Here is a 22,198-nt window from a genome sequence, read left to right on the forward strand (position 1 = left end):
CGACAGCTAATTATATCATAATAACAGGCTGATGAAGGGAGCTGGATGGAGGGTGGGACTTGGATACTGGTGTAGATGCATAGTAGAGTATTGTCGTTTTATGTCATTGTGGTTATTACACACCAAACCAGGCTACTTTTAATTACACATGTGTTAATGAATTATGTTGAACTCAATTCAACTGTTAGTTTGGTACAGGTGTAGCATTGTAATTTGACCTACATTGTCACAGCAAAATAATCCTGCAGCAACATGATTTGAACGTTTAGTCCATTAGATATTGCTTGATGAAAAGTGCAACACTGTTAATATAACCACGTGTTAGTGTGGGTTTTCAGTGAATTTATGCAAATCACCAAGTTTATCTGGCATTTCCTGTGGTGCAGGAAAATTCTCGGCAACAAAAGAGTGATCAAATTAATATGGTAAAATAATTCAATTCGGTACGTAATATGTATGATAACGATTATAAATGTATGTTGTGATGATGTAATGTGTTTCAATAATATAAAGTGTTTGAATATCTTTTTTAAACTTGTTCTATTTGTCGTAATGCCGTTACGGACGTCTCCTATTTCCTGTAGAGCACAGGTTTGTTAGAAGGAAGTACCACCGGTACCAATTAGACCCTTCACTGAGAAACCAGGTTTCTACATGTCTTCTACACTGGGTGTAGTCAGACTGTTGTCGTAGTCTTCATTACCTGCTCCTCACAGCTCTCAACGCGGCAGGAACACAGCTGATACACATCCTGAGGACGCGGGGAGGGGGAAGATGGGTAATGTTTAGGAGGAGGAGGAGGGTAGAGCTGAGCGTAGTCGATGGCAATTGTGGTTGGCGGAGGAATCCACAGCGACTGCTTTCAAAACGTTTTAATTAGCTCTAAAATTAGGGCCGGGAGGAAACCAGTATATCTGTACTCGTTAGTATCGTGGCAAGGAAACAAAACACCAAGCGGATGTAACTTCTTTACAGCCCTAATGTTGGAAACAAACCTCATTATGTTTTACATACAACAGGTTTTTAAAGGACCAAAATATTTGACACAGAATGCTGTGGTAGTCATGCTGCTTAAGTGTGCCTTGATATCTAATTAAATCACTGACAGTGTCACCAGCAAAGCACCCCCACACCATCAGACTTCCTCCATGCTTCACGGTAGGAAACAAATATCTCAGATTTGGACTCGTCAAACCAAAGGACAGATTTCCACCGGTCTAATTGCTCGTGTTTATTGACCCAAGCAAGTATCTTCTTCTTATTGGTGTCCTTTAGTAATGGTTTCTTTGCAGCAATTCAACCTTTTCAACCAAAAATGGACTACATTGTTGTTTTCCCCTCATCAATCTAAACACAATACCCCATAATGACAAAGCAAAAACAGGGTTTATGAAATGTTTGCAAATTTATTTTTAAAAAACAATGAAATATCACATTTACGTAAGTATTCAGACCCTTCACCTTTGGCAGCGATTACAGCATCGAGTTTTCTTGGGTATGACTCTACAAGCTTGGCACACCTGTATTTTGGGAATTTCTCCCATTATCCTCAGCAGATCCTCTCAAGCTCTCTCAGGTTGGATAGGGAGCATTGCTACACAGCTATTTTCAGGTCTCTCCAGAGATGTTCGACCGGGTTCAAGTTTCAGGCTCTGGCTGGGCCACTTATGGATATTTAGAGACTTGTCCCAAAGCCACTCCTGCGTTGTCTTGGCTGTGTGCTTAGGGTCGTTGTCCTGGTGGAAGGTGAACCGTCGCCACTGTCTGAGGTCCTGAGCACTCTGGAGCAGGTTTTCATCAAGGATCTCTCTGTACTTTGCGCTGTTCATCCTTTCCTCGATCCTGACTAGTCTCCCATTCCCTGCCACTGAAAAACATCCCCACAGCATGATGCTGCCACCACCATGCTTCAACGTAGGGATGGAGCCAGGTTTCTTCCAGATGTGACGGTTGTCATTCAGGCCAAAGAGTTCAATCTGGGTTTTATCAGACTAGAAAATCTAATTTCCCATGGTGTTTGAGTCTTTAGGTGCCTTTTGGCAAACTCCAAGCGGGCTATTTTGAGGCTTTTACTGAGGAGTGGCTTCCGTCTGGCCACTCTACCATAAAGGCCTGGTTGGTGGAGTGCTGCAGAGTTGTCCTTCTGGAAGTTTCTCCACAGAGGAACTTTGGGGCTCTGTCAGAGTGACCATCAGATTCTTGTTCACCTCTCTGACCAAGGCCCTTCTTCCCCAATTGCTCAGTTTAGCCAGGCGGCCAGCTCTAGGAAGAGTCTTGGTGCGTCCAAGCTTCTTCCATTTAAGAATGATGGAGACCACTGTGTTCTTGGGGACCTTCAATGCTGAATAAATGTTTTGTTACCGTTCCCCAGATCTGTGCCTCGACACAATCCTGTCTCAGAGCTCTACGGACAATTCCTTAAACCTCATGGCTTGGTTTTTGCTCTGACATGCACTGTCAACCGTGGGACCTTATATAGACAGGTGTGTGCCTTTCCAAATCATGTCCAATCAATTGAATTTACCACAGGTGGACTCCAATCACCTTGTTGAAACATCTCAAGGATGATCAAAGGAAACAGGATGCACCTGAGATCAATTTCGAGTCCCATAGCAAACGGTCTCAATACTTATGTAAATAAGGTATTTCTGTTTTACATTTTTAATACATTTGCTAAAATAAAAAAATAAAAACGGTTTTCACTTTGTCATTATGGGGTATTGTGTGTAGATTGCTTATTTAATCCATTTTAGAATAAGGCTGTAACATAACAAAATGTGGAAAAAGTCAAGGGGTCTTCATTATTTCTGAAGGCACTGTATAATACTACAAGTAAAAAGAAGTAGCAACAGTGTACATGGTCGGCATGTGTGTGTATGTGATAACGTATTGTGTGTGGCGTCACTACGTATGTGTGCGAGTGTGTTATTGGTGTGTGTGCGAATGTGTATGTGTGTGCGTGTATGTGTGTGTGGATAGAAATGCAATGGCTACAGTATATGCACACTCCCAAGAAACAAGTGTGTGTGAAAACACAACAGATCCAATGAGAGGAACAGTGTTGTATCTACATGTATATGTCCTGAACACCCATCACAACCCATTTAATCCCATCCAAACACTTACACCCCCTCCCATACACACCCTCTACCAAACAACACCCCTCCCATAAAGACACATATACGCACGCACACTCACAAGTACACTGCAGGCAGGTTTCAGGCCACTACAGTGCTGTGGTGGTGCTGTATCACCATGTCCTTGTCTTCCTCCATCTCCCCCCGCTTCTACTATGTCACAGACCTCAGGTAGCAGTCATTTAAAGGGTCTCACGTCCAGGACACACATATAGCTCTCCCCTCCCTCGCCATCCTCCCTGGATACATGACAATTCCCACGTTAGAGGATTACACTTTGTTCCCTACTCATGCTGCTGTAAATGACTACTAATGAAGAGGCTAATCATTAAGGTACACGTGGGGCGGGAGGGTAAATCTTCCCTTAACATGTTTTATGTGTTTCATCTGCTTTGAATAGGACATGATTGGTGTCTGTTGACGCTGTCAAAACTGACGTGCATACCTATATAACGTAGTTAGATGACGTGCATACCTATATAACGTAGGTAGATGACGTGCCATACCTATATAACGTAGTTAGATGACGTGCATACCTATATAACGTAGGTAGATGACGTGCATACCTATATAACGTAGTTAGATGACGTGCATACCTATATAACGTAGTTAGATGACGTGCATACCTATATAACGTAGTTAGATGACGTACATACCTATATAACGTAGGTAGATGACATAATGACACCACCAAAAATACAGCGCTACACAGAACAAAAGCAGAACAATTCTAAGTGCACACTTCCAACAACGTAACAAGTTCAAGTCCAGCAGTCATTTGAAAGAGTAAGAACATTTCAGTGGACAACACAAAAGTGAAACCATTAACACCAAGACAATGGAATTCATTGCCCTTGACAACAATGGTTCTCTGTTGTGGATGGTGTTGGCTTTCACCGACTGGTCGAGCACCGGTACACACTTCCAAGTAGGCGCTATTTTTCAGATGTTGCCCTACAGGAGTTACACAATATTGTTGAAACACATCCATGAGCTACTTGCTATGGGTGTCACTGCTATTAGTTTCACGACTGACATTTGGACCAGCTATGTCTGCCCCATGAGCATGCTGAGTCTGACAGCACAGTGGGTGGACGAGGATTTCATACTGAGGAAAGCTGTATTGCATGCTCAGGAATGTGCTGCCATTTCAATGTCATTTGAGAACATGTTTGAAACTTGGAAACATGAACACACCCCTAGCGCCATTCGAACAACTGACTGGAGAAATAAGCTCATCAACTGCGTCTGCAGCAGACGTGATACCCTCTGTCATAGCATTGAACCGCCTGCTCAATAAAACTGCCAACACAGACCATGGGGTTAAAACTTACAAAAGTACCCGAGGCTGTGAACAAGCAATTCGGTGGTATTCTCTCTGAGCCTCTTTACTGTGTCGCCACCATGCTTGATGCTAGGTACAAGGACCGGTACTTCGATGCAGACAAGAAACAGGGTTTACGTGAAATGTTACAGACGCAGCTGGACAAGCTGGAAACGGACACAGTGACAGTGCGCACCGGGGAAGAGAGGCCACGGACAGACAGAGCTGAAACTTGTATGATGGAATCCTGGTTGAGGCTGAAGTTGATGCAGGGTTACATCTTATGCAAACAAAAGAGATTCAATTGCATACATAGCACATTGTCTAACATTCATGTTAAAGCTGAAATATCCTATGCATGAATAATTTCACTAAGTTAACATGAATTGAACCTCAACAGGTTTGTTTAACACTTTAAATGATAGGGTATTCAAAAAAGAAACACTACAAACATGTCATTTTTTCATTGGTACAAAAGTATACTGCCATAGCTAAATTCCCAATCTGGCCCCATTCCATCTCCATCATGGCCACCTTATCATCCCCCTCATTCCTAATTGGCATAGACCACTCCTCACCTCTCCACCTGATAGCTGATGTGTGGTGATCGTTCTGCCACAGAAATGGTCGTCGTACATCACCCAGGTGGGTGCTATACATTGGATGTGGATGAGGTTAACTAATTCAGAGGCTTTCCTCAATTGGCCAAGATCAGCTTCCTTACTTTACAGACAGATATAAATGTGTATCTACTGATGGTGTTAAAACAGATTTTCTGGACATAACAAAAGGTGTCCCGCAGGGGTAAATTCAGTGCTTTTTACTATATATATTAACAATATTGGTTTGTGTGTAAAAATAAAAAAGAAGTAATTTGTACCTGTATGCGAACAATACTGTTGTGTATATGCTATTTCCCCCGCTGTTGACCAGGCTCTATCTGAACTACGGTCTGCTGTCATTGTTTTACAGAAAACCTTTATTGACCTTAAATCAGTATTGAATGCAGGTTAAAAAAAACTAAGTATATGTTGTTTTCTAGAGTGCATAAAAATTACGCTAATGATTTAAGCTTATACTTTGGATGGTCCCCACATTGATCATGCTCCTGCTTACAGATACAGTGGGGAGAGCAAGTATTTGATACACTGCCGATTTTGCAGGTTTTCCTACTTACAAAGCATGTAGAGGTCTGTAATTTTTATCATAGGTACACTTCAACTGCGAGAGACGGAATTCTAAAACAAAAATCCAGAAAATCACATTGTATGAGTTTTAAGTAATTCATTTGCATTTTATTGCATGACATAAGTATTGGATCACCTACCAACCAGTAAGAATTTTAGCTCACACAGACCTGTTAGTTTTTCTTTAAGAAGCCATCCTGTTCTCCACTCATTACCTGTATTAACACCTGTTTGATCTCGTTACCTGTATAAAAGACACCTGTCCACACACTCAATCAAACAGACTCCAACCTCTCCACAATGGCCAAGACCAGAGAGATGTGTAAGGACATCAGGGTTAAATTTTAGACCTGCACAAGGCTGGGATGGGCTACAGGACAATAGGCAAGCTGCTTGGTGAGAAGGCAACAACTGTTGGCACAATTATTAGAAAATGGAAGAAGTTCAAGATGACGGTCAATCACCCTCGGTCTGGGGCTCCATGCAAGATCTCACCTAGTGGGGCATCAATGATCATGAGGAAGGTGAGGGATCAGCCCAGAACTACACGGCAGGACCTGGTCAATGACCTGAAGAGAGCTGGGACCAGTCTCAAAGAAAACCATTAGTAACACACTCCGCCGTCATGGATTAAAATCCTGCAGCACATGCAAGGTTCCCCCTGCTGAAGCCAGCGCATGTCCAGGCCCGTCTGAAGTTTGCGAATTACCATCTGGATGATCCAGAGGAGGAATGGGAGAAGGTCATGTGGTCTGATGAGACAAAAATATAACTTTTTGGTCTAAACTCCACTCGCCGTGCTTGGAGGAAGAAGAAGGATGAGTACCACCCCAAGAACACCATCCCAACCGTGAAGCATGGAGGTGGAAACATCATTCTTTGGGGATGCTTTTCTGCAAAGGGGACAGGACGACTGCATTGTATTGAGGGGAGGATGGATGGGGCCATGTATCGCGAGATCTTGGCCAACAACCTCTTTCCCTCAGTAAGAGCATTGAAGATGGGTCGTGGCTGGGTCTTCCAGCATGACAACGACCCGAAACACACAGCCAGGGCAACTAAGGAGTGGCTCCGTAAGAAGCATCTCAAGGTCCTGGAGTGGCCTAGCCAGTCTCCAGACCTGAACCCAATAGAAAATCTTTGGAGGGAGCTGAAAGTCCATATTGCCCAGCGACAGCCCCGAAACCTGAATGATCTGGAGAAGGTCTGTATAGAGGAGTGGGCCAAAATCCCTGCTGCAGTGTGTGCAAACCTGGTCAAGAACTACAGGAAACGTATGATCTCTGTAATTGCAAACAAAGGTTTCTGTACCAAATATTAACAACAATATTGTTTTAGATTCCGTCTCTCACAGTTGAAGTGTACCTATGATAAAAAATTACAGACCTCTATATGCTTTGTAAGTAGGAAAACCTGCAAAATCGTCAGTGTATCAAATACTTGTTCTCCCCACTGTATCTGTGCATCTGGATAGACGATAAAATGTCTTTCAAAAAGCATATTGATGAGTTAGAAGCTGAGGATAAAAACGGGCTTCTTCTATGGAAATAGGTCATGCCTATCACTAAATAGTAGAATGTGGATCATTCAGTCGACTTTTCTTCCGTTCCTAGACTATGGTGACTATTTGCACTCATCACTGCTCATCAGAAAGTATGTTGGCCCTCTTTGATGTTGGGTACGTCAAAACACTGCATTTTATTCATTTATAAAGCCCTATTGCAAAAAACTCCCACATTACTTACCCATATAAATACGAGTTACCATACTCACTCACAGGGATAGCTAACTCTGGCAATTCTGTCTGTTGCTACAGACTTAGGAAAAACAGCTTTTAATTCCTATGTACCCCATGTATGGAACAATCTTCAGAGTTCCTTTAAACTAGATACATTGATGCCTCCTGAGCAGTTCAAAATGTTGATTGAGGACCTCTGTTGAGGAAAGTGATTGTTTTTCTTGTGTCTGTATTTTTGTATTCTCTTATATTTTGTAAAATGTGTGAAATTGTCAAATGCAGGGCTCCTTTGGTCTCAATGGGACTCCCTGTTAAAATAAAGGTCAAATAAAAAGGTTCTGTGGTGAATGTGTTTGCACCGCTGTGAGGGATTTCCGACAGACCGGACGACTCTCCCTCCCGACGCCAGAGGGGTACACTACGTACATGGTTTGAGGAGTTATCGAGTTACTTTGGCCAACTCTGAGTTCAACTCGGGATAACCAGTACCACGAAAGTGGCTCACCTTTTAGCCAGGTATATTTCTATGGCAACAAATGCTTCAGAACTAACCTGCCTCCAGGGCAGGTTAACTCAGGGTTAACTCCATATATACAGTACCAGTCCACACACCTACTCGTTCAAGGGTTTTTCTTTATTTTTTACTATTTTCTACAAATAACAGTGAAGACATCAAAACTTTGAAATAACACACACGGAATCATGTATTAACCCAAAAAGTGTTAAACAAATTCAAATATATTTTAGATTTTAGATTCTTCAAAGTAGCCACCCTTTGCCTTGATGACAGCTTTTCACACTCTTGGCATTCTCTCAACCAGCTTCACCTGAAATGCTTTTCCAAAAGTCTTGAAGAATTTCCCACGTATACTGAGGACTTGTTGGCTGCTTTTCCTTCGCTCTGCGGTCGAACTCATCCCAAACCATCTCAATTGGGTTGAGGTTATCTAATTTGAATTCCATTCCTCGTCAGCCTGGCCTATACTTGCATTGCTATGCTGGTGATAGCCAAGTGTCGCTATCCTTTCAGCACCGTAGCACAATCGACTACTGAGGCTCTTTTTATCATTGAGTAGGCCTAGCCTATTACTTACCTGCTGAAATTGGCAGGTGATGAGTTTGTTGACGATGTACATAGGATGCAGAGGATGCACTAGGCTACCTGCCTCTAACCACTAGGCTACCTGCCTCTGACCACTAGGATACCTGCCTCTGACCACTAGGCTACCTGCCTCTGACCACTAGGCTACCTGCCTCTGACCACTAGGCTACCTGCCACCCTCCATGTTGTTGTCTCTTACTGTTTACTTCCCTTAAGGCTCCCACAAAATATGTTTCTAGCGTTTGTCTGCCGATCGTTCAGCGCGCTGTGTTTTAAAGACCACCCGCTGTAGATATCTGACTGACAGTATTTTCACCCACTAAGTTCTCAAATTATGGCCGGCACTATGTTCAAAGGTGCTAAGTACTCTTAGCCAGCAAACACTATTGGTGTGCCTGAGCCCTTAAGTAACTTATCCTCTAACTTCTCCTATTCAGGAGCAGGGCAGCACTTAAAAACCTTAGGAGCAAAGCAACTTCCTCCTCCATGTTTGCTCGTTTATGCGAAGGATAGAATGTCATTCACTGTCACGTGAAAATAGAATGCTGATGATGTTGTTTTTGTGTTTTAAACTTTTGCTAACGACAACGACCAAGTTTGATTTCGTACGACAGTACAATGTTCATAATGTTCCTGCGACAACTGTCTACAGACCAGCCTTTATACACACAATATCTAATATTTCAGATGTGAGAATGTGGTTTGAAAGTTATTTGGTTAGTGCGAAAGTCATATCGGTCTGTGGTATTGCATTATAGACTCTCTGCCATGGCTCTCTGCTCTCTGGGGAGAGTGTATGTGTAGATATGGTTCATATTCTTTCCCATGTCATTATAGCTGGTAGTAGAGCTGACAGTCCAGTGAATAAGACAGGGACTGATCCTTTTCCTTCATGGTGCCCACTTCAAAGTCACTGCTCTAGGGTCAGATTGGCCTGGAATTGGGTCTCCCTTCACATATCTCTTCCCTCCCTTATAACTGATCCTGGATCAGCTTGGCCGAGGGAATAAGGACGAGACTGAGATAAGGTTGACCTAATAATCCAGGTTTGACCTTGGCTTGGCCCAGGCAGAACTTAAAGGTCCATCTGTCTGTCTGTTAGGGCGTGTCAGCCAGTTGAACTAGTTCACTGTATTATGATGGTAGACACAGTATAAGTTACTACACTGACTCCAAGTTGACAAAAAACAATATTAGTTAGGCTTTTATAAGATTAGATTCACAACTACTAATCAGAGAAAACCTTGTAATTAGACCCTGTGAATGAATCTATTATATTAGTCCTACATGTGGAGAAGCCACATTCCTCTTCATGCTGTATGGTCTCTGTGCAGCAATGTTTTTATGAATGTTAGTATAGAATGATTAGTTGTCTCTTCATATGACACATGCCCTCATCCCTCTGTGAGACTGAGCTGAAAATCTATTCTCTTTGTCAATTTGTAGCAATGTACTGCTGCACACACACACACACACACACACACACACACACACACACACACACACACACACACAGACACAGACAAACGCAAGTGCACACCAAAACCAAAGCTTCCTCCATGGCTCTGTCAGTTTGCCCCCATCATTACAGTATTCATCATTACGTTCACCTAAAAGCAAATAATCACTAGAGGCCTGTCACTGCGTGGCAGATGATCGATGGGCTTTGAGGGACGACCCAGCCATGTCCACTCATGAATTATGATAGACTCCCTCTATATGATGGACCACACGAAAGCTTTTCATCAGAAAGACACATGCACACATAGATACGCATGCATGCAAGCACCCAGGTGTGCGCACACACATACACACACAGGCACATAAGCACAAATACATAAGGTGCCTTTGGAAAGTATTCAGACTCCTTGGCTTTTTGCAAATTTTGTTACATTACAGCCTTAATCTAAAATGGATTTGTTTTAAAATCCTCATCAATCTACACACAATACCCCACAATGACATAGCGAAAACTGTTTTTATTTTTATTTTAGGAAATTTATTAAAATACAAAGTATTCAAATCCTTTGCTATGAGACTCAAAATTGATCTCAGGTGCATCCTGTTTTCATTGATCATCCTTGAGATGTTTCTACAACTTGATTGGAGTCCACCTGTGGTACATTCAATTGATTGGACATGATTTGGAAAGGCACACACCTGTCTGTATAAGGTCCCACAGTTGACAGTGCACGTCAAAGCAGAAACCAAGCCATGAGGTTTAACGAATTGTCTGTAGAACTCTGAGACAGGATTGGTACTCTGGGGAAGGGTACCATTGGAAATCCCCAAGTACACAGTGGCCTTCATCATTCTTAAATGTAAGAATTCTGGAAAACTTCCAGAAGGACAACCATCTCTGCAGCACACTACCAATCAGGTCTTTATGGTAAAGTGGTCAGACGGAAGCCACTCCTCAGTAAAAGGCACATGACAGCCCACTTTGAGTTTGCCAAAAGGCACCTAAAGACTTTCTTATTAAACCAAGGTTGAACTCTTTGGCCTGATTACCAAGTGTCCTGTCTGGAGGAAACCTGCCACTATGCTTATGGTGAAGCATGGTGGTGGCAGCATCATGCTGTGGAGATGTTTTTCAGTGGCAGAGACTAGGAGACTAGTCAGGATCGAGGCAAAGATGAACGGAGCAAAGTACAGAGAGATCCTTGATGAAAACCTGCTCCAGAGCACTCAGGACCTCAGACTGGGGGTGAAGGTTCACCTTCCAACAGGACAACGACCCTAAGCACACAGCCAAGACAATGCAGGAGTGGCTTCGGGACAAGTCTCAATGTCCTTGAGTGGCCCAGCCAGAGCCCGGAATTGAACCAGATCGAACATATCTGGAGAGACCTGAAAATCAAATTTTTGGGAAATTTTGGCTAATACTAATACAATTGTTCAGAGAACAATATAAAATATTTTGTTTAACAAGTAATATTTTTTTCTCAAATGTAGGGGGTAAAACATTTTGACACTCTTAAATAGTCTTAGAAATAGTAGTCCAAAGTTGAGTATTTGGTCCCATATTCATAGCCCGCAATGACTACATCAAGCATGTAACTCTACAAACTTGTTGGATGCATTTGCAGTTTGTTTTGTTTTTGTTTCAGAATTAAGAACAATTCTTATTTACAATGACGGCCTAGGAACAGTGGGTTAACTGCCTTGTTCAGGGGCAGAACAACAGATTTCTACCTTGTCAGCTTGGGGATTTGATCTTGCAACCTTTCGGTTACTGGCTCAAAGCTCTAGCCACTAGGCTACCTGTCGCCCCGAGTAGCTTAGGGGAATAGAAATGAATGGTAAATAATCTATTGGGTCATTTTGGAGTCACTTGTATTATAAATAAGAAATATAATATGTTTCTAAACACTTGTACATTCATGTGGATGCTAACATGATTACAGATAATCCTGAATGAATTGAGAATAATGATGAGTGAGAAAGTTACAAAGGGTAAAGATCATGGCCTCTCACCATTACAATAACAGGGGAGGTTAGCATTTCTTGGGGGGTCTGTGGGTGACTTTTAACCGGCAAATAAATGTGTTCCTCATGTCTCACTCATTGTTCGGGAGAAGTTTGGTCCAAGTGGGACGTTTGGGTCTATATTTCTTGAATATAAATCTGAATTGTATAAATTCAAATGTCCAATTTGGGTGCAATAAATTTACTTAATTTCTCAGGAATCCACTTTCTTGTGCTTTTTGAGGTGTAACAACCCCATCTTTATCAAGGGTGTCAATAATTTCAGACCCCACCGTGCATATCTACCTCAGTTGGTATGGTACTTCTTCTATATTGCTTCATTCCTTTGTGTTTATTTCTTAGGTGTTTTTTTATTTGTTCTTATTTAACTCTGCGTCTTTGGGAAAGATCTTGTAAGTAAGCATTTCACTGTAAGGACTACACCAGTTGTATTCGGCGCATGTGACAAATACAATTGGAATTGATTTGAGCTGTTGTTGTGGTGTGATGTGTAGATCTGTTGTCCAATAGCAAAGCCCTATCTTACTGTACTGGTTGCTGTACTGTAAACTACCTGCTTTAATCACAGGACATCCAATTGCTTCCAGAGTGACGTGATCGCCCAATGAAGCCTAATCGACTTGTCAGCCTGATGGACAGATGGACGTTTCCCTTCCTTCCTATTTCCTCTCCCAGACATGTCTGTCCATTTCTCTCCATTCACTTTTCTTATTAAGTTTATTAAAGCCCGTCCGGATCCTACTTTTTCCCAGCCCCACTCCCTTCTCCCATTCATTACTCTGCCTTATCATGGCAGGCCATCTGAAGTGTGCTGCTGCTAGTCCATTATGCACGTATGAAGGCCATCAATGCCCCAGTATTGGCCAATTCATCAAACATGTATCTGTTGCCCTGTGTGTCAATTTGCCTGTCGCTCTCCAGTCTGCGGCCTTATTACTGGAATAAAAACATTACTTCTCCAGTCAAAGGCCTTATTACTGGAATAACAACATTACTTCTCTAGTCGAAGGCCTTATTACTGGAATAATAACATTACTTCTCCAATCCAAGGCCGTATTACTGGAATAATAACATTACCTCTCCAGGCAAAGGCCTTATTACTGGAATAATAACATTACTTCTCCAGTCAAAGGCCTTATTACTGGAATAACAACATTACTTCTCTAATCCAAGGCCTTATTACTGGAATAATAACATTACTTCTCCAATCCAAGGCCGTATTACTGGAATAAAAACATTACTTCCTCAATCCAAGGTCGTATTACTGGAATAATAACATTACTTATCCAATCCAAAGCCTTATTACTGGAATAATAACATTACTTCTCCAATCCAAGGCCGTATTACTGGAATAATAACATTACCTCTCCAGGCAAAGGCCTTATTACTGGAATAATAACATTACTTCTCCAGTCAAAGGCCTTATTACTGGAATAACAACATTACTTCTCTAATCCAAGGCCTTATTACTGGAATAATAACATTACTTATCCAATCCAAAGCCTTATTACTGGAATAACAACACTACTTCTCCAGTCCAAGGCCTTATTACTGGAATAACAACATTTCTTCTCTAGTCCAAGGCCTTATTACTGGAATAAAAACATTACTTCTCCAGTCTGCAGCCTTATTACTGGAATTAAAACATTACTTCTCCAGTCCAAGGCCTTATTACTGGAATAACAACATTACTTATCCAGTCTGCAGCCTTATTACTGGAATAACAACATTACTTCTCCAGTCCAAGGCCTTATTACTGGAATAAAAACATTACTTCTCCAGTCTGCAGCCTTATTACTGGAATTAAAACATTACTTCTCCAGTCCAAGGCCTTATTACTGGAATAAAAACATTACTTCTCCAGTCTGCAGCCTTATTACTGGAATTAAAACATTACTTCTCCAGTCCAAGGCCTTATTACTGGAATAACAACATTACTTATCCAGTCTGCAGCCTTATTACTGGAATAACAACATTACTTCTTCAGTCCAATGCCTTATTACTGGAATAAAAACATCACTTCTCCAGTCTGCAGCCTTATTACTGGAATTAAAACATTACTTCTCCAGTCCAAGGCCTTATTACTGGAATAACAACATTACTTCTCTAGTCGAAGGCCTTATTACTGGAATAATAACATTACTTCTCCAATCCAAGGCCGTATTACTGGAATAATAACATTACCTCTCCAGGCAAAGGCCTTATTACTGGAATAATAACATTACTTCTCCAGTCAAAGGCCTTATTACTGGAATAACAACATTACTTCTCTAATCCAAGGCCTTATTACTGGAATAATAACATTACTTCTCCAATCCAAGGCCGTATTACTGGAATAATAACATTACTTCCTCAATCCAAGGCCGTATTACTGGAATAATAACATTACTTATCCAATCCAAAGCCTTATTACTGGAATAATAACATTACTTCTCCAATCCAAGGCCGTATTACTGGAATAATAACATTACTTATCCAATCCAAAGCCTTATTACTGGAATAACAACACTACTTCTCCAGTCCAAGGCCTTATTACTGGAATAACAACATTTCTTCTCCAGTCCAAGGCCTTATTACTGGAATAAAAACATTACTTCTCCAGTCTGCAGCCTTATTACTGGAATTAAAACATTACTTCTCCAGTCCAAGGCCTTATTACTGGAATAACAACATTACTTATCCAGTCTGCAGCCTTATTACTGGAATAACAACATTACTTCTCCAGTCCAAGGCCTTATTACTGGAATAAAAACATTACTTCTCCAGTCTGCAGCCTTATTACTGGAATTAAAACATTACTTCTCCAGTCCAAGGCCTTATTACTGGAATAAAAACATTACTTCTCCAGTCCAAGGCCTTATTACTGGAATTAAAACATTACTTCTCCAGTCCAATGCCTTATTACTGGAATAAAAACATTACTTCTCCAGTCCAAAGCCTTATTACTGGAATAAAAACATTACTTCTCCAGTCTGCAGCCTTATTACTGGAATAACAACATTACTTCTCCAGTCCAAGGCCTTATTACTGGAATAAAAACATTACTTCTCCAGTCCAAAGCCTTATTACTGGAATTAAAACATTACTTCTCCAGTCCAAGGCCTTATTACTGGAATAACAACATTACTTATCCAGTCTGCAGCCTTATTACTGGAATAACAACATTACTTCTCCAGTCCAAGGCCTTATTACTGGAATAAAAACATTACTTCTCCAGTCTGCAGCCTTATTACTGGAATTAAAACATTACTTCTCCAGTCCAAGGCCTTATTACTGGAATAAAAACATTACTTCTCCAGTCTGCAGCCTTATTACTGGAATTAAAACATTACTTCTCCAGTCCAAGGCCTTATTACTGGAATAACAACATTACTTCTCTAGTCTGCAGCCTTATTACTGGAATAACAACATTACTTCTCCAGTCCAAGGCCTTATTACTGGAATAAAAACATTACTTCTCTAGAATCTCCACCACCAAGAATATATTTGAAGTCACACAAGTCATTTAATGTTAAAACAAGGCCTTAGGCTTTTGCCTCTTGCCTTTTCAAGGTTCTCCTATTTTTTCCCCCTACTCAAACAGACCAGAGGTCTGACAATATCTATCTGGTTCTCTGCAGATTGTTTCAGCTGCTAAAGTGAATACAGAGATTCCTCCATAACTGTGGGGATTGTTCTGTGTCTGTTGTTGTGACTGGTCTTTGTTAGGATATATTTGGATGCTATCAGGCTTGTGGAATGGCTATACGGTATATGGTAGTTGCTAGTTCAAGATGGGGGCCCTTCAGCTGTTAGGATATAGCTGCTGTCTCAGTTGACCTCTAGTCCTAAACACTACTAAAAGGTCAACTGGGATTTGTTCTGACATAATGCTGCCTCACAGATGTAGAAGATAGATCTGAGGCTACCATCCTCCTCTCATTCGTTACTTAAAGACATCTGACATGAGACAGACCCACGCCATTGGTAGGCGTGACTGACATTTTAAGCCAATAATCACAGAGGGTATTCTTCCCTCTGCCGGGCTGTCAGTGGTGGTTTATCAATCAATGTGTCTGCATTAGTATTAGACTAACGATCTGGCTCTGTCTGTACCTCTGGGTCACGGGTATGTCTCCTCTCCTGTCTCCTTGTCTGGCCTCTTGTCTCCTCTCATGTCTCCTTGTTTAGCCACCTGTCTCCTCTCATGTCTCCTTGCTTGGCCTCCTTTCTCTCCAATTTCCATTAATCTCATTTCCTTTCCTTTTTTCTCCTCTTTCCTTTCCTCTCGTGTGTGTGTGCGTGCGTGCGTGCGTTGATGTTTTGCACATGTGTGTGTTTTCCATTTTACCCAGCCACAGGAGCTTTGGGACACAGTTCAATTATGCTCATTATATTTTTTGAAAACAAAAGAGAGCTCCTCATGTTTTTAACTAAAGCACTTTTACTGCAGCGCTTTCACTCTGTTAGTTCTGCAAACTCCGTATTAAAACTAGGCTCTTATAAAGGTAATGAAACCAAAGGTCGGTGTTAGGGAAATCTGCAGAGAGCGCCAGGGAAAGCTGGAGACAATTAAAGTCCAATCCCCCTACTGTATCCCCCCTACACACACACACACACACATACATATACACACACATACAGAGAGAGAGAGAGAGAGAGCAGGATGGGGTTTGGTAGCTGTGCTGTGCCGGGCCCTGCTCTCCCCTAGCTGTGAATTTAGTTGATTAGATCTGCTGGTGCACACAGCAGTGGTGACATGAAAACAACAATTAATAAGCCTTCCCTCTGCGCCATGCGGCTTCTTTTAACCAAGCAGTTAATAATGCAGCCCAGAGGACTACAGGCCCTATCGTGTCATACAAACACACGCAGGTATGCATGCATTAACACACACTGTGTACAGTATGTGAGGGGGATTTCAATAGGAGTACTGTCTCAGGTTCTACAGTCTTTGTCCATCTTCATGTCTTTGCCTTTTTACATTGATCATCTTGTGTTCCTCGTTTCCCTTTTCTTTTCCCTTACGGTCAGTTGGAATGTGTTCTCTCTTTCTCCCCCCTCTTGCTATCCATTTGCAGATTGACATGATGAAACAATTATGTTTACATTGAGTAAATCACAGACAGTGTATAATGACAGTGACACTAGCCAGATCAGAGAGTGTATTAGTTGAGACTGGGCCTAGTGCTGGGCAGTGTTCTCAGGCTGACTGTAGGAACCAGAAGGGTGTGTTAATATCGCTTCATTGTTTACCTTTTTATTTTTCACATTGGATGAAAATAATATTACCGTGGTTGAAGCAGGTGTCTTGTTTATCTATTTTTGTAATTAAGTATAGAAATGACAGTCATGAGTCAGAAAATAGTCCCATTAGATCCAGTCTCAGCCAGGTCCTGGCAAGTTTACATGTCAATGATTGACTCCATTATATAATGCTGACAGTGTAGCCTGAACGCATGATGAACACAAACACATTGGGAATTTATGTTATTTTATACTTATACAATTGTTCAGAGAAAGAGATTTTGTTTAACAAGTAATATATATTTTTTCCCAAAAAGTTAGGGGTGTATTGTTGACACGCCTAAAGACTACATCAAGTGTGTGACTCTACAAACGTGTTGGATGGATTTGTAGTTAGTTTTGGTTGCGTTTCAGATTATGTTGTGCACAATAGAAATAAATGGTAAATAATGTATTGTGTCATTTTGGAGTCACTTTTATTATAAATAAGAGTAGAAAATGTTTCTAAACACTTGTACATTCATGTGGATGCTACCATGATTACAGATAATCCTGAATGAATGGTGAATAATGATGAGTGAGAAAGTTACAGACGCACAAATATCATACCCCCAAGACATGCTAACCTCTCACCATTACAATAACAGGGGAGGCTAGCATGTCTTGAAGGGTCCGTGGGTGACTTTTAACCGCCAAAAATGTGTTCTTTATATCATTGTTAAGAAGAAGTTTGGTCCAAGTCGCATGTTGGGTGCTATATATATATTGAATATAATCTGAATCCTATACATTTAAATGTCTAATTTGGGTGCTTAATTTCTTTTTTTTTTCTTCTTAATTTCACATAGTGGAAATGACAGTGGGTCTAGTATAAGGGATTATGCTGTTTGAACTTCGGTGGCGCAGTGGTCTGAGCAGTTCACATCCAGTGCTTTTTATGTGAACGCCAAGGAAGCCATGTAGCCTATTGACTTTCACCAACCTTTTCAAACGTCTGACATCAAAGTTTATTTCTAGTGGTCACACTGATTATACAACACACACATGGCTTTGTACACCTTCAACAAGGCTTGAACTGTGCAAGGCCCCAACATTACCCTGAGTAATGCTCTCAATCATCTTTATGCTTAGTGTGTGATGTGGGTGTGCTTGTGTGCATAAGAGAAATATGTGACTGCATCACAGGGATACAAATAGTCCCCCAAAATGTTTTTACTAAAACGCTTTGGTGTTAAAACCTTTAAACCAACCCCCATCACAGTTTGCAAACAAGTTTCCCTTTCCATTCCGTCTGTGATTGCCGGAGTACGTATTCTGTATTCTACTGGTTGGGCTGTGAAGATGATGGATGACAAGTTAAATTTGTGTCCGGGGAGTGAAGGTGAAGTGTGACAGAGTGATTTGTCTTGGGAATGGAGGGTTAGGGTCAGGCCAAAGCGGGCGCCTCCAGGCACAAGACATTGACAAATTCATCCTGCCCGCCACATTTCTGAAGCCTTTTGTTTTGAATCCTGGCTACTGACTGGTGACCCCCATCCCTCATCCTGCCAGCGTAGAAGGAAGCTGGTCGCGGCTGAGTCCCGGGTCCAGGCCATGCCAGGGGAACTCAGCACCACTAATTCACACCATTCAACCCTCTGACAGGCCCCTACCCGAACTCTCCCTGCCTCTCCAGACGCGTGAAAAGAGGGAGGCAGAAATATTTATTTCTGCACGTAATGGCCGTCTGCACAGCCGTATAATTTTTCTTTTTCTCTCTCTCTCTCTCGCTTTCTCGCGCTCTCTCTCACTCTCTCTCTCGCTGTCTCTCTCTCGCTCTCTCTCTCGCGGTCTCTCTCTCGCTCTCTCTCTCTCGCTCTCTCTCTCTCCCTCTCTCGCTCTCTCTCTCTCACTCTTTCTTTCTCTCTTTCTCTCTCTCTCTCTTTCTCTCTCTCTCTCTTTCTCTCTCTTTCTCTCTCTCTCTTTCTTTCTCTTTCTCTCTCTCTCTCTCTCTCTCTCTCTCTCTCTCTCTCTCTCTCTCTCTCTCTCTCTCTCTCTCTCTCTCTCTCTCTCTTGCCTTATCATTGCAGGTCACTGGCGGGCCTCAAAGCGTTCACTGGGCTGGAAGAACTGGTCGTCGACAACAATCTGCTCGGAAACGACCTCCAGTTGCCCAGGTTACCCACCCTCCACACCCTAACACTCAATAAGAACCAAATATCCTTTCAAGCAGAGCGGCACTCACTATCTGCCTCTCATTCTTCAGCATGGGCTAAGGCTACAGGCCACAAGCCATTGTCTTTGCTAGTTGTTGTACTTCTATATCTCTGATTTGACTCTTTATCGCTGTGTTCTCAAAGTCTGTGGAAGTCTCTAATAGTGTGTTTGTAGTGAGTGTAAATGCAGTGCTATAAAGGTATCGGGGTCTTTGTGCTGTAGTTTAGACCCCACAGACTAGTTTCTAAGCCACGGGGACCTCTAGTGGAGACAGGAATAAAAGCCATTAGGGGCTGTGTTGATATGTTGAGGAAGAAACGGGAAATGGAGAAACGTCTGAACCTACCAAATGCTTTGAGAAAGAGCACTTTTAAATATATATTAGTTGTATAACCAATTATGAACATTGACAAATGAACCAGTAGTGTAATATCCCATGCAGTGTAGTAGTGGGAAAAACTGAAAACCTCCTAACAATTGCAGAGACGATAATTCAAAAACTACATGTAGTTTCCTCATTGAATAGTAAACCAGGTTAACCGTAAGCACTCAAACCCAAACACTGCGCCACTACTTATGATCAGACGGAAAATATGTTTCAACTTCCTCCTTTAGTGTTAAGAACCCAGCCTATCTATGTGTCCTTGTCCCCCCTGGTAGCCTCTCCCTAGTAGATCCATCTACAGGGTAATGATGCAAAAACACACCTCCCGTGTCAACATTAAAACTGGGGCTCCTAGAAGTGCGTGTCAGCGGCTCTGAAGCTCTGAGTCAGGTTGTGAAGTGGCCTGCACATGCTAATGGCCCAATTAGACCACATCCTGATGTGGAGCTGTGCCATTTTACACACTCCACCACTGCATTAGTGCGCTTGTATTTTGACACTTTGGGGCTCAATTTTCCAATGAAGTGAATGTATTAGTGATGAATGTGTCTGGGAGGCTGATTTTGTTTGGGAGGCTGGTTGCTTTTTTTTTTCATGTTGGGGGGGGGGGGGGGGACGGGACTTTTTTCCCGTCAGCTACGGCTCTGGAATCACCGACCGTTTGAACCACAGGGCATCCATCATTTACCTGGTCACCTAGGAGAGAAGGGGGAGAGAAGGAGAAGAAGAAATGGAGAGAGAGAGGAAGAAAAAGAGGAGGGTGGAAAGAGAGAGAGAGAAAATACAGGGAACTAAACAGGAAAATATATGCCAAACTTTGAGCCTTAAATTGAGCCTTTCTGTCTGCTCCCTCACACAACAACACGATGCCTATGACCTATGCCCTCTGAAGGCCATCGTGAATTTCATAGTGGTGTGTGTGGGAGGGAGGTCTGTGTGTGTGCGTGCGTGTGTAAGTGAGGGGGGTCTGGGGTAAATGGTAATGTAATTAACCGTGTTGGCTCCTTGACCTCTGACCGCTGACACCTGACTGACATTGAGGAGCTGCTGGAGCACTTGGCGAAGGCGGCACCGTCGCTGCAGTACCTCAGCCTGCTGGGAAACGAGGCCTGTCCCAACCAGCTGGTCAGCCTGGACAAGGATGAGGACGACTACCAGAGATACAGGTACACACTCACACACACAGGTCATTGCCAAAGAGTCGCACAGTGATGATGTCATAACAACATTGGTGTCTGTTCTCTGTCCTGTTCAGGATTCTAAACATACTTATTTTAAATAAAAGTTACATGAATCCTTTTTTTCCAATATTTGTTTAATTTTTTATTAACGTTTTTTACATTTTTGTAGGTTATTATATTTGTGTATACTTTTTATATTTAGTGTATTTTTATTTACACTGAATGAGGAACAAACATTCCTTGTCCCAACCAGATTGTGGATGGAACCTCATGGTTGTAAAAGCTTCCTCTCCACATTCTGGTTGGGCAAAATGCATTTCATGTGTGACTAGTCACCGCCACAAATGAGTGTTTACTAGCAGAGCAGACCATGCATTAAACATCACAGCATCTCCTCAAGCCATGCAATGTGACCACCCTTTGTCAGCCTCTTTTACATGAAACACGATAAAAGGAAAAAACACACATTCTCTTTTGTCTGTTTTAGCCCTAAGTGCTTATTTCTGACTCTGTGTTCTGTATTAATCATTTACTAGCACCAACGATTGGCTGTAAGCCTCTCTGTCTCTCTCTTTCTCTTTCTCCCTCACTCTGTCTCTATCTCTCGGTCTCACCCTCACTCTTTTTGTATCTCTCTGTCTCTGTCTCTTTCTTTCTCTCTCTCTCTATGCCTCTCTCTCTCTCTCTCTCTCTCTCTCTCTCTCTTTCTCTCTTTCTCTCTTTCTCCCCCTCCCATACTTATCTTACTGCTAAGTGAAGCCGTTCTGCCCTGACTGACTGAGTGCTGACACTGTCTATGCTCTTGTTATGTAATATTCATAATGTGTCACACTGTAAAACATCTATTTGAGCCTGGTGCAGATTCCATGTCTGACGGGGTTAGGCTGTATGCAGGTCATGACAACTCTGGCCCAGGGCAGGGAATAGGCCGTGTCCATGAAGCCCCAGTCTCAGCCTCTAAGCCCCAGCCAGGCCCCTGCCCCCGACAGGCTCACAGGCCATCTCAATTACCAAGGGCAGCAGTCAACTGCTGTGGCACTCACTGGACTATTTTTTTTTAAAGTCCAATGACATAAAGATGGAACACAGAAATGGAAAAATACACACACTTTGGGTGTTGAAGCTAGGATACAGTAACAACAGAATTATTCTAGCACAGAAGCAACCTGTCTCGTAATGGGATACACGGCACTGCCATGGGGTTGAGGGGTGCGCTCTCTTGCGCTCCTTCGA

The 22,198-nt window shown here is 42.2% G+C and overlaps 1 protein-coding gene across 1 annotated transcript in view; it reads left to right on the forward strand.

Annotated features, from left to right (window-relative positions):
* LOC139381462 (leucine-rich melanocyte differentiation-associated protein-like) overlaps positions 1–22,198 on the forward strand; it is a 381,245-nt gene that overhangs the window by 239,506 nt on the left and 119,541 nt on the right. Inside the window, exons 3-4 of the mRNA XM_071125016.1 lie at positions 19,273–19,399; positions 20,811–20,950. Of these exons, the coding sequence (XP_070981117.1) occupies positions 19,273–19,399; positions 20,811–20,950 (267 nt within the window). The remainder of the gene's footprint in view (positions 1–19,272; positions 19,400–20,810; positions 20,951–22,198) is intronic.

This window comes from Oncorhynchus clarkii, chromosome 23 (assembly GCF_045791955.1).
Source record: "Oncorhynchus clarkii lewisi isolate Uvic-CL-2024 chromosome 23, UVic_Ocla_1.0, whole genome shotgun sequence".
Lineage (NCBI taxonomy): Eukaryota > Metazoa > Chordata > Actinopteri > Salmoniformes > Salmonidae > Oncorhynchus > Oncorhynchus clarkii.